We start from the raw sequence: 13281 nt of genomic DNA on the forward strand, positions 1-13281 counted from the left end.
GGAAGCATGCCTTCTCTTCTTTTCTTACCTACCTTCCAAAGTGACAGGAAGATAGATTTATTTAAAAAAAATAAATGAATGAAATGTAAATAAAAATAGCAGCTAGCTTTGTGACTTTGGGAAAATTCCATTATTGCCTATGCCTCCAACTTCTCATTGAGATCTTCTCATGAAGGTCATAGGTCATGACTTCCATTTCTCAGCTATCATATGGGAGGTGCTAAGCACAGCAAAATCTTAGCTTCTAAAATTGGGACACATATACCATGTCTGGGGAGACTTAATAGTGTGCCAAAATGTACATGAAGCTATAGACATATGTTTGCTAGAATCATCAATTCCACATGATGGTAGATACCATAAAATACTATTTTCTATCAAAGATTACTATAGAATAAAATGAAGCATTTAAATTGAGTTTATGAGATAAAGCAGTGTTTGTTTTAAGTAGCTTTGGACTACATCTATAGGCCCATATTCCTTCACTCAGCATTCATTCCTTCACTCATTCGTTCATTTGACAGATATGTGCTGAGTACCTATTATGTTATTGAGTGCTGTGCTTGGTCCTGGGGATATAATGGTGAGCAGAAACAAACGCAATCACACTGTTTTGCAGCTCTCGTTCTGTTGACTAGGACAATTGTCAAATAATTACACAAACAAGCATATAATCACACTCAAAGTAGGTATTCAAAAGCAAAGTTCTATGAGCCTGTAGCAAAGATACATGACCTAGACTGTGTATTCAAGGAGGGTTTCCTGGAGGAAATCACTTATGAGCTGAAAACTGAAGGATGCAAATGAGTCAATAAGAAGGCAACAATAAGAAGGAAATTGGATAAGGAAGGAGAGGGAAAGGCTTCCAGGCAGAGCAAGCAGTCTGTGCAGGACAAATTGCTGCATGCAGCTTGATGAATGCATGTCAGGTGGTAAATCGACTGGAAAGGACTCTATTTTCAGCATCTTTGCTTACATATAAATATATATGTTTATATAAATATAAACAATATAAGTTTTAAAAACTTACAGTGGAGTATATTTGCATACAGAAAGGTGTACAAATTATAATGTATAGTCTTAGGAATTTTTGCAGAATGAACACACCTGCGTACTACCCAGATCAAGAGATAGATCATTGCCAGGCTCTCACAAGTCCCCACTGGGCCCCCTCCTAGCCCCTGACACACCCCTACCTAAGGGTAACCACCATTCTAACTTCCAACAGCATGCATTAGTCTGCCTGCTCTTGAACTTCGTATAAATGGAATCACAGTGTGTGTTTTGGGGTCTGGCTTTGTTACATTTGTGAGATTCATGGGCTGTTGCACGGGCTGTGTAGCATTGTGTTTTGTAAATATTCTATAATTTATCAATCCTCTGTTGGTAAGCATTTGGGTTGTTTCCAAATTTGGGGCTGTTAATTAATTTTCATGCATGTCTCTGGGGGCACGTTGTATGCACTTCTATTGGGTACATGCCCAGGAGTAGAATTTCTGGTCATAGGGGATGCTGCGTTCAGCTTTAGTAGATACCAATTAGGCCATTTTAAAAGCCACAATGAGTCAGGCCTATAGAAGTTCATAGAAGGACGATGTGCTGGCCTCAAGGGACAGAGAGAGAGGGGGGAGGCTTCATGCCAGCCTCAGACCACGGCACTCCACCCTGTGGCAGTCCCCCTCTCCTCCTGGATCTAGCCCCAAGGCTGAGTTTCTATTTTCACATTCATGTAGACTATTCTATGTTCTAAGCCATCTTTCAGAAAGAAGCAGGCACAAATTATGGAAATAGTTTCTCTTACAGGCATTTGTCTGAAAAAAAAAATGTTGTAAGTGCTCTGAAAGGAACTGGTTTCAAAGTCCCAAAAATACCAAAAAAGGTGAACAAAAAGCCCTCCGAGTCCATTTGAATTTCAGGTCATCAGAACCATAGTGCTGATCTCATGTGCCACTGTCTCCTGCTGTCTGTACGGCAGCCATGCCCTCTTCCCCCGGCACACTGGGCCTTGGCACCCACCAGTCCCTCCACCTGTGCTGCCTTTTCCTCAGCAATCAGGGCATCTCCTCTGGCTTATTAGTCCTAGATTTGGACTTTTCTTACCGCCACCCTCCTCCCCATCATATCATTTTCTATTTTATGATCTATTACATTTTCTTCATTGAGTCTACCTTTTTCTGAAACTACAATTTTTGTCTAGCTTGCTCGCTAGCTCCTGTAACCATCTGGCTCATACTAGGTGCTCAAGAAATAATTACAGAATGGATGAATGAGGTGAATGAATTATAAGATAAGCTAGCTTAAAGGAATTTGATCTCAGATCATCTTCTCTGGGATGTCTGAGTTCTCTTTGCCCCTCTGGATCCCATGGGACTGAGGTAGCTCTTAACTTGATAAATAGTTTGTTCCTGAGTGTCTGCAGATCAGTCACTGCCCCACTGGCCATGTGTCTCCCCTGACTCTTGACTCTGAGCCAGAGGACATGGTAACAACTGAGGTGTGAATGTTATGTTAATAATTGACTGGGGCTGTCGTTCCACTGCATATTTCCAAGCACAAGCTATGAATGCATCATTAACTGAGGCCCTGAAGCCAACCTGAGTTTCCCTCCCTCCAGTGAGGAGGCCATGGCCAAGTCTCCCACCATTAATCCTTGGGAGACTAGAAGAGAACCAGAACTATAGCTTTGACCCAATAAGGACTAACCCCCACATGGGGAAGTTTTCATAGAAGTTGGGGCAGGAGACTAGCAGAGCTCTGTTGCCTGTCTTAGCTCAGGGAAGCCCTGTCAAGTTGGCAGAACTGACAGTATTCATCCTATTTAGGAAATGAGGAATTGGAAGGCTGGCTCAAATTCTCATAACTAGTGTTTGTCCTAAGTCTAGGCCCTGGTTCCCTCCCAGTATCCCACTGCCTCTTTCCCTGGTTGGGGGTAATACTAAAGAAGAAGAGGGATGGGCAAACCTAGTAGAAATATGGGCTGGCTCCTTGTCCCAAGTCTGCCTGCAGTGGGGCAATTGCAATTCCATCCCATTCAAACTCAAAAACTATTCATGAAGAACCTAAGTGTCCCTGCACTGCACAAGGGTCAGGAAACTAATGGTTTGATAATAATAAGGACCACATCTGCCATTTACTTAAGAGTGCAGCACAATGCACAGCAGGGGTTGGTCAACCGCAGCCCATGGGCCAAATCTGACCTGCCAGTTGCCTTTATAAATAAAGTTTTATTGGAACACAGCCACACCCATTTATTTATGTGGAACTGCTTTTCTACTGCATCAGCAGAGTTAAGTAGTTGTGAAAGAGATTGTCTGGCCCCTCACAGAAAACATTTGTTTTCTGCAGTGCTTATTAGCTGGGGATTGTTGAGAAAGTTGTTGTTCCACTTCTCTAAGCCTCGGATTCCCCAGCCCCTACACTGGGCTGTGACATTTGAAAAGGGGGCCAGAACAGTGGTGGAACACAGTAAATGGTTCAGATATGTGTCAGGGCTTGTGCCTTATAAACTTGTTTCATCTAACCAGCAACTCCTGGATGTAGATACTTGCACCATCCCCATTTTACAGATGAGGAAAGTAAAATTTGACAAGAGGAAGTGATTGTTCTTCAGGCATGTAGTAAGGATTTAAAGCCAGCTGGTGTGTGCCAGTTCTGGCAGCCTCTTCAGAGGACCCGGGAAAGGAAGTGAGATCAGCTCCTGACCCTGTGCTCTCACCAGACAACTAAGTACAAATACAGTTCTGTGAAGTAAAGGCCTTGAAGGAGGAAGCACAGGTGCTGTGGGAGCCCAGAGGAGGGCAGGCACCCTGACCTGGGCAGTCAAAGGAGACTTCCTGGGGGAGGTGGTGATGCAGCTTTCTGTATGGCAGAGGAGGTCCCAGGCACTGGCTTCTAGCAAAAGGGGCTCAGACAGTCTGGAAGTCGCCACATTGTCACCTTTATTGCCTCAAAAAGAAGTCAGACCTCACCTGGCCTTTAGGAGGTGAGGGCACCCCAGAACCTAAGCCACTCCATAAGCAGATATAGACTTCAACAAAATAACCAGTGTCTCTCATTTCTTCACCACCTTCCCCAAAGCCAACACATCACAAAAGATTCCTGTCTTGGGATCATTGAGTCACCATTGTTGACAGTTGTCACTCAGTATATCCCTAGGAAGCAGCAGTCACTGTGTTTCTTTTCTCACTGCTCCTGTCTACTCTCTCCATCTCTTCTCTGCCCTCCCCCTGCCTCTTCATTATCCTATGAGCCACTACACTGCTGGGTCTTGTTGGGTCTTATTTCTAATCTGCCCTGAGGTAGGTGCTTTTGCTGCACCTTCCCCTGAAAGTCTAGTCTGTGCCTCATTCCTCCTTGTGTCCACTCTGAGAACCGCAAGGTATCCTGCAGCTCCTGGAGGTCATGGCACTCTCTGGGCCCTTTTGGTTTTTGTCAACAAAACTGAAACAGGCTTATTGCAGACCTGCTAAATGTCAGACCCTGCAAAAGACTATCTCAGTTTCCTGACTCAGTCATTCATACATATAAGGGGAGCATTCTCCCAACATAGTACAGGCTGTCTTGGGCACATTGGCATTCGTCAGTTTCATTCCATCCATCCATCCATCCATCCAATTTTGCACACATTTATGCATTTATATATTTAGCATTAAAAAAATTAGGACCTACCATGTACCACACTGAGACATATAAATCTTCAGGCATCCTTAACACCAATATAGGTCTTAACACATGGTAGTTTCTCAGTAAGATCATTGTTTATGTGAATGAACAAGTTAATGAACAAAGTGGATGATGATAGAAACTAAAGTGGTTGGTAGTCACTCTGTCCCAAATCTGTCTTGTTTCATCATCTCCCAGTCTCCCTTTTGGTCAACCAGTGCTTCCTTGTCCTGGGACCCTGTCAAAATCATTCTAAAGTAGAAGATTGGGATAGTAGGTAGGTAGTGGAGTTAGGAACTCACTCTCTGGTCTCTGGGAGTTTATGAGCTATGCATCTCACTATCCCACCTCATGGTACTTCTAGAACCCACCAGCTGAGATACAACTGTAGTGGAGGCAGCTATGGATTCACCAAAACTTATTTTCCTTATGGACACAGATCAGGGCCATATTGTCCAGCCTTTCAGTTGACTGGGACCATGTAATAGAATTTTGGTCAATGGAAAGAGATATGATGTTTGCCACTTCCAAGCTTGGGTCACCAACACTACCATTGGCAACCCTCTGGCTCCTTGCCCCAACTATTAGATAGAAAATGGTGGAGGCCTCAGGGGCCCTAAGGGAGGGCAGAGCCACAAGCTGGAAGGAACCTTGGTCCTTGAAAGACTTAGGGAGCAGAACTCCCCCACCTCCACCCTCTGACTGCCAATTGGCCTCTACATGAGCAAGGAGTAAACTTGTAATACTTTCACACCACTGAAATACTGGTGTTTGTGTTTCCACAGCTAGCATTGCATTGATTGACACACAACCACTATTACCTTTGCAACTGATGGGTTCTGACCTGTTGCCCTCAAAAAACAGCTTCAACTCTGGGGCCTCCTTAACGTTAAACTCCGTTTGAAGTTCCTTCTCGACTGTGATGTCCGCTTTGCCAAAGCCAAGCCCATTCTTGCCTTTGCCCATGATCTCCACCGCTTTGCCCAGCTCTTCAGCCAGGCTCCTGGATTGCTTGGACGATGGGTTATCTGAAAAAGCCAGTATAAGTCAGAAGTTGCTAGAGCCTCTCTTACTCCCCATCTCTCAGGGAGGAGGCTCGGTTTCACTTGCTTAGCTCCTGGGCCTTCCTCACGCTGTGCTGTAATAGGTAAATTTTCAGAAACATGACAGGATGGGAGACACATATTTTGTGAAATTGGTCATTTGGGAGGTGCATCAGGGTTCTGTGGGCTCAACAACACTGGAAGTAATACAACTTTGGGCAATTCATTCCAACTCTGTGAGTCTCACTTCCCTCATGAGTAAAATGAAAAAAATAATTGTGATTACCCCATAGAGTTGTCAGTCAAATAAGACTTATTTAGCAATCAATTATATGTTGCCTATTAATTTCTAAGGGATTTCCATGGATTGAGCCATCTAATCCTATGGGGTAGGTATGGTTATTATATGAATTTTATAGATGAGGAAACTGATTGGCAGCAAAATGTCCTACTTGCCAAGGGCCACATGGCAGTGAGATATAGCCAGGATTTAGAACCACTAAATCAGCTCTGTAACCAATATTGGCATGTTAAACCCTTAGCACAATGCTTGGCACATGGTAAGGACCTAATGCATTATTATTACTACCATTATTATTGAGCAGTTTCTATGGTCAGAAATTCTAGGGAAAAGAATGAGGGGACATGCGCACCATCTGGTAGAAAATCCTGGAGTTACAGGCCAAATTGAGCCCCTCCATTTGCCCTATAGCTGCATGTAATATTGCAGGGGACTCTCAAGCAAGCGAGGTCAGGTGTGAGAAAGATGGGGGTGGGGAGAGGTTATGATGGTCCCCTACTCTTTCTGATCCTGTCCTTTGGGGTTGGTGGTGTCAAAGAGACCTCACACTCTCAATTAAGATTCCTTGGCCCCTCATATTGCTGGGCAGTGGGGGTGGGGGTTTAGGAGTAGGGAGCCCTTTTCTGGAAAATGGCCACAGGGAGCTGGAATGTGATCCTGGCAGAAGAAGGCCTTCCTGGCCTAAATGAGAGGGGACGAAAAGGCACTCACATTTGCCTTCCTTCTTCCTGATAACACTGAGATTGCAGGCCCCTCAGTGCCCTGATGTCTGTGGCAGATGGACTGAGCCAGGGCAGGGGGTCATTGATTCCCTTTCAAGTCAGAACACATTCCCATTTTCAGCCCCCACACCTCTCTCCTGTCCATCTGGAGCACTTGGAAAAAGTGCAAGTGACCTCCACAGCCTGGGCAAATTCCAAGTCCAACAGAGAGGTCTTTTGTAAAGCAAAACCCAGAAAGCCTGCTTCAGGACAACTGGAACACGCCCCGCTATCAGTCAGCACACCTGCTTCTGCGATGGAACCCGAAAGTGAATGATGGTTTTCATTAAATTCCCAATCAGTGAACAGGAAGTGGGACTTTTCGCCTCTCCACTGCCTGCTCTGTCACCGTCATTGCCTTCGATACCCACTGCCCCCAATCCATCACCACCAACAGGTCCTGGCCTGTTGCCAGCTGCTCAGGCCCTCAGGCCTCTCCCCTGGCTTCCTTGTGGATTTGGCCCTGCCTGGCTCAGGGTTGCTGATTGACTTCCTGTCCAAATCTGAGTCTCTAAGGGAAGCAGCTCAGGGCAAGGGAAACACATGGAATGATTGTCCAAATGATGGAGCTTTTAGAAGTTCCACCCACAGCCCAGTGCTCTTGAGTATCCGGAATGGAAGAAATGAGAGAAGTAGTCTATAATAGCTGGAATGCTGGGATCTGAAAGCTAGCTGGACAGGATCTAACAATAATAGCCTTGGAGGTTCATCCACCCATTCATCTGTCCATTCATCCAGTCATTCACAATTCATTTGGCAAATCCTTTTTAAGATCTGCCATGTGTCAGACACTGTTCTAGGTACTGGGGATTTAACAACCAATAGATAAAAATCCCTGCTCTTGTTGGGGAAGACAGAAAATAAACAGGTAAAGAAATAAAATATATGCTATATTAGATGCTAAGTGCTAAGTGGAAAAAAAAGCGCAGCTGGACGTTGGGAGTGTCAGGGGGATTAAGTTTAAGTAGGGAGGCTAAGGGAGGCCTCACTGAGAAACAACATTTTAATAAAGACTGAAGGAGGTGAGGAAGCAGGCTATGTGGATATCTAGAGAGAGAGAGCTTCCAGGCAGGGAACCATAAGTGCAAAGGCCCTGAGGTGGGAGTATGTGCAGCATGTTTGAGGAATGACAAGGAGTCTGGCCTGGAGCAGAATGACAGGTGTCAGGGTCAGATAACATAGGACCTTGTTGGCCCCTGAATAACCCCTTCTCTGAGGGTTGTAGAAAGATACTGGAAGGTTTGGGGCAGAGTTAGATATGATCCTACTTATTTTTAACTGGATTGTACTGAATGTTATATGAACATTAGACCGAAGGGGAAAGGGGTGGATCCAGGGAGACCAGTGGGAGGCCTCTGTAACAATCCAGGTGAGAGGTGATAATGACTTGAGCCAGAGTGATGGCGATGGAGGGGGTAAGAACTGGTCAAAGTCTGGAGACATTTTGAAGGAGGAGGTGACTGGAGATAGATGAGAGAAGCGGGAGGAGATGATAGATTGGATGTAGAGTGTGAGTGAAGAAAAGAGGTCAAGGATGACTCCACTGGTGATGATGATGGTGGTGATGGTGATGGTGATGATGGTGATGATGGTGATGATAGTAATGATAACAAGGTAACAACAACTACAAGTTATTGAGCACTCACTGTGCCAATCACTTTGCTAAATGTTACATGCTTTATCCTGGTTAATCCTCATAACAACCTCTGAGTTATCTACCATTCCAGGTGAGGAATGTTACAGACAAGAGATGGAAATCCAGAGGTCTTATGGCTGGTACACAGTTAGGCTGAGATTCAGCTCCAAGACTGGATGACTCCCAGATTCATGCTCTAACTGACCATATAGGTTAGCTGATCTGAAAAAGATTTCTTTTCCTGGAGGGAGGGATGGGATGCATTTTCCATCTCCCCTGCTCTAGGTGGTTTCCATCAGAACAGAGAGTATCTGTAGAGCCAAATCCACTCTTTATAATGTACAGTCCTGTCTTCTGGTTTCTTTTTAAAATTTGCAAATCAGTTTTACCCCTGTGGTTCTGGAACCTTGAATTCCAAGCTTGTAAAGATGAAATCAATGTGTACACTCCTCAGGTCTTGGTGCCTATGTCCTGCCCTGGCCAACTGGAAATGCCAGTTTGGCTGGGGTATGGTAACAATTCAGATGTACATTGTTGCTTGGGCAGAGTGGAGCCCAGTGGGCTGTGGGTGTGTAGGGAGCCCTCTGCTGGGAGGCTGAGACTTCTTGCAAGTACAGCCTTCTTTGGGTCCTAAGCTCTACCTAGAGAGAGTTCATTGTCTGACACATACTACTATATGGCACTCATTGAACTTCATTAGGTTGTTTCATAAAACAGAGACAGTTATGGTGGTTTACAGCACCTGCAGTTCAGGGAGGTTGTTTTTTTAAATATCTCTGTGCCTGTGTTTCCTCATCTACAGAATGGTGATACTAATAGATCCTATACCTTAAGATGATCCTACACAGTAAGACAAGGTGTTCAAAGCTCTGGCACAAAAGTGCCTGAAAAACATTAACTATTTTGATGACATAGGTGGGGGAACCCTTGATCTTGCTCTGACTAGGTTCTCTCTGGGAAGGGGGAGTCTTATAGAAATGTCAGGATCCTCAGCAGATCTTCTGGTTCTTGGGGAAAGAGACACAAGGGTGACTAGCACCAAGTCATCCAGTATAAGCCTGGGCCTATTCTGTGGCTCTCACGTTGATTTTAGTGTAAGCAAATGAGACCCAGGGTCATGTTGCAATAGGGAATTGGTCTCTGAATGTCTGTGTGATGTGTAGATGTGTTAATGGCTAATGGACCTAGGATCAATATTTGCCTGGGTCTTTAGTAGATAACCCTGGGTTCCCTTTTTCTGAGAAGCCAGTGTGAATCAGGGGAGGGGCTGGTGGATGGGGAAATGTGAATGTAGGGACTGGAGATTAGCTCCCAGCACAGGCAACTGGAGTCTGCCTTTCTTTAGATGGTGGTTCTCAATGGGGGACATTTGGCCATATCTGGAGACATTTCTGGTTGTTACAACTAGAGTGCTGCTGGAATCCAGTGGGTAGAGGTGAAGGATACCACTAAACATCCTACAGTGCATCCCCCGCCCGCCACACACACACAACAAAGAATGATCCAGCCAAAGTGTCAGTAGTGCTGAGGATGAGAAACCCTACTTTAGACCGAGCTCCAGATCAAGCATGGAAAAGTATTCTGAGAATAATCCTCTCCCATTCCATAGGGCCAGTATAGTGTATAGAAGTGCTCACAGATGATAGGAACTTCGGGATGGTAATCCGTCCCTTTTAGTTCCTCAAGGGTCAGCCAACAAATTCCTCTGACCATCATAATGGCCTTTAAGGCCCTAAAGGACTGTACTTCCTTTCTGATCTGATCTCCCACTTTCTTTAGCACCTCAGCTTTAGCCATCCTGGCACATTCCCACCCAGGGCCTTCACACTTGCTGTTCCCTCTGCCTGAAATGCGCTCCTCCCTGCTATCTGCATGGATTGCTGCCTTCCTGCCTTCAGTTCCTTGCTGAATTTTTACCTTCCCAGACCACCCTAAATAAACTTGCAGCGTCACTTCCACTAACTTTTTGCACTTCCTGTTGCTCTTCTGTTTTTCTCCATAACACTTTTAACCATAAGACATACTATATTTTTTACTTATTTGTTTATCTTGGGTCTCCCCTCTTTAGGACCTAAGTGCCACGAAGCAAGGATGTCCATCTGTTTTGTGCCTAGAAGTCTATCTGGCACATAACAGGTATTTGATAAATATTGAATGAATGAATGAATGAATGAATGAAAAATAAGTAAGTCGCTAAATAAATATTTCAGTTACAGCACAGTTTTGTAAGATGGATTGTACATTTGGTGTCAGACCTTGTCTAAAATCCAGGCTGTACCACTTATCAATTGTATGACTTTGAACAAATTTTCCAGCCTTTCTAAGAAGTCTTTACCTCATAATGTAAGATGGAGATGATGAGACCAAGTACAGTGCCTGGAATACATATGCTCAATAAATGGCCGTTATCATCATCTTCTTCATCTTCATCACCATCCTTTATCCATATTGCCATCTTCATCATCATCATTATCATCGTCTAACCTGTTCCCAGGACTCTTGCCATCTCTGCTTTAGAGGCACTTCCTAAATGACCCTAGACACAGCTCCTGATGAATCTCATTTTGGCCTCTCCCCACTAAAGGTAGCCTACCCTTCTCTCCTTGCCTCATTCATGCAGAACATTATGGCCAAAGGCAAGTTCAGTTCATTCACTCATTCATTCAACATTTCATGCAGGCCTACCATGTACAATGCCAGATGTTACTAATCAAGAGATGAATGAGATTTGGCCTCTGCCCCCCCATGGAGCCCACAAGTTTAAAAGCCATTTCAATACAGTTTAGCAAATGCTATGAAAGGGTGAGTACACAGGATTGTGTTGGCATGGGAGGGCCTGCCAGTCAGTGTAGGTGGGAGTAAGGGTGGACACGGCCTCCTGAGAAGGTGGCTTCATGAACTTAAACCTCACAATCCAGATGAGGTAGTATAAGAAGGACACTGGGGCACAGGGGATTGTAAATGCAAAGGCCCTGAAGCTTGAGCCAGTGTGGCCTACCTGAGGACCACAAATTATTCAGGGACTAGAGCATAGCTCTCAAATGAAGTGGGGAAGTTGGCCAAGTCTAGACCAAGCAGAGGACACTGTAGCCATGTTAAGGAGTTTGAGGTCTTAGAGAATCACTGAGGGTTTTTAATCAGGAAGTGACCCAATCAGACTTGGATTTCAGAAAAAAAAAATACCTCTGGGTGTGCTGTAGGGACAGCACTGGAGGGGGCAGGGAGACCCTTGAGAAGGCTACTGCAGTGTTTTAGGTGGGGAACACAGTGACCTGAACTAAGGCAATGGCAGGGGGATGCGAAATCTGGAGAGTGCAGAGGGCTTTAGGAGGTGGTATTAACAGGACCTGGCGGGTGATGGGTTGGATGTGAGAAAAGAGAAGAGTCAAGAATGACCTTGAGATTCATGATTTTGACATTGGGTGGATAGTGGTGCTATCAGTTAAGGCAGGGCATGAGAAAAAGCAAGTTGTAGGGAGCAAATCAAAGATGCTGAGGCCTGTTTTGAACACATGTGGCATTTGAGACATGTGAGGGACATGCAAGAGCAAGGGTCCTACTGACAATTGACTCTTGAGCCTGGAGTCCTCAGAGAGATGAAGAAGTGAGCAACAACTAAGGATTTGAGACTTACTATATAGTATGTCCCTGGGACAATATTGGAAAAATATTTTGTTGTAAAGAGCCATTTATTCCTAGAAAAAACTGTTTATCATACTTTCCCCAAGGGATTAGATTTTCCAAAGGTCACTTTAGAAGGCCTGCCAGGTTTTGAAAACTCATTTTGACTTAAACTGAGTATTGGAAGGAGTCAAATATTCAGATGTAATGAGCTTGACTGTCTCTTTTGGATAAAACATCTCTGCTGGTGTTTACTGCTTTGAAATACCTGCTGGTGGGAATGCTTTAAGTTTAAAGTATTCAAATTGGTGGTCATTAAATGTCATTAAGGAATGTAAAATTGATTGACTCTGTCTGTAGCCCCAGGTTCAGTGTCAATCCCTGAATTATAAGATGTCAGTTAAAGCCCCGAAGAACCATGGACTCTCCCTTCTGCCTGATTAAAACAGAGCAGTCACTTGGGCAGAGATTTGCATTCTTATGTGGGCAGGACAGTTTCCTTTTCTTTTGTGTCTGCTGCACCATTTTTGGAAGGGTAAATGTGTGTTGAGATGTGTGTTGTGTCATGCAAAGTGTATGGCTCAACATTGAGAGTCCAGGATCAGAGATTAGGGCCACTGAAAAAAAGAAAAGACAGAGGTCTTCTTCTTGGATGTCTGAGCTGTGCAAACCATTAGCTTACAGTTCTACTTCAGGTGGAATAGAGCTGCAGGGTTCTCAGTTCTTCCCTGAAAGGAACCATAAAACAGATGTGTAAGTGCTGGCCCACATTCTGGGGTGGATGAGAGATGTGGGGAACCGGCTGGAGGAGTCAATCAACAAAGTGGAAATGCCTGCCCTGCTCGCAGGCTTGTGCAAATAGCCCATACTGGATCTCCCCTACAAGATCTTACTCCATGGGCTCGAAGTAAAACCCAGCATGTACCCTGGTGCCAAGGTTGAAGGAAACCATTAACAGCCTGGGCTAGATGGAGATCAGAGTCTCAGAACTATTTTGATGGAATTTTACACATCTGGAATGCTCCACATTGGATGGAAGCAAAAATGACACAATCACATTTTCCCTTCTGGGAACTATCAAGGTTAAAGGCACAAAAAAGAGTGTTTTTGTTCCACGGTGCTATGAAGTGGCTGCACAAGCCAGCTGAGGAGGCTCTGGGACCCAGGGCAGCTGATGCCATCACATGCCCGAATTTCCTGATTCAAGTAACATCCCTCAGACCGCACCAAATAAGAAGAGACTGGGACCTGAATTTC

The 13281-nt window shown here is 44.7% G+C and overlaps 1 protein-coding gene across 1 annotated transcript in view; it reads right to left on the reverse strand.

Annotated features, from left to right (window-relative positions):
* Window positions 1–13281, reverse strand: part of PDILT (protein disulfide isomerase like, testis expressed) — a 42798-nt gene that overhangs the window by 16705 nt on the left and 12812 nt on the right. Inside the window, exon 3 of the mRNA XM_049638374.1 lies at window positions 5484–5690. Coding sequence (XP_049494331.1) covers window positions 5484–5690 — 207 coding nt within the window. The remainder of the gene's footprint in view (window positions 1–5483; window positions 5691–13281) is intronic.

Source organism: Panthera uncia, chromosome E3, assembly GCF_023721935.1.
Source record: "Panthera uncia isolate 11264 chromosome E3, Puncia_PCG_1.0, whole genome shotgun sequence".
Taxonomy (NCBI): domain Eukaryota; kingdom Metazoa; phylum Chordata; class Mammalia; order Carnivora; family Felidae; genus Panthera; species Panthera uncia.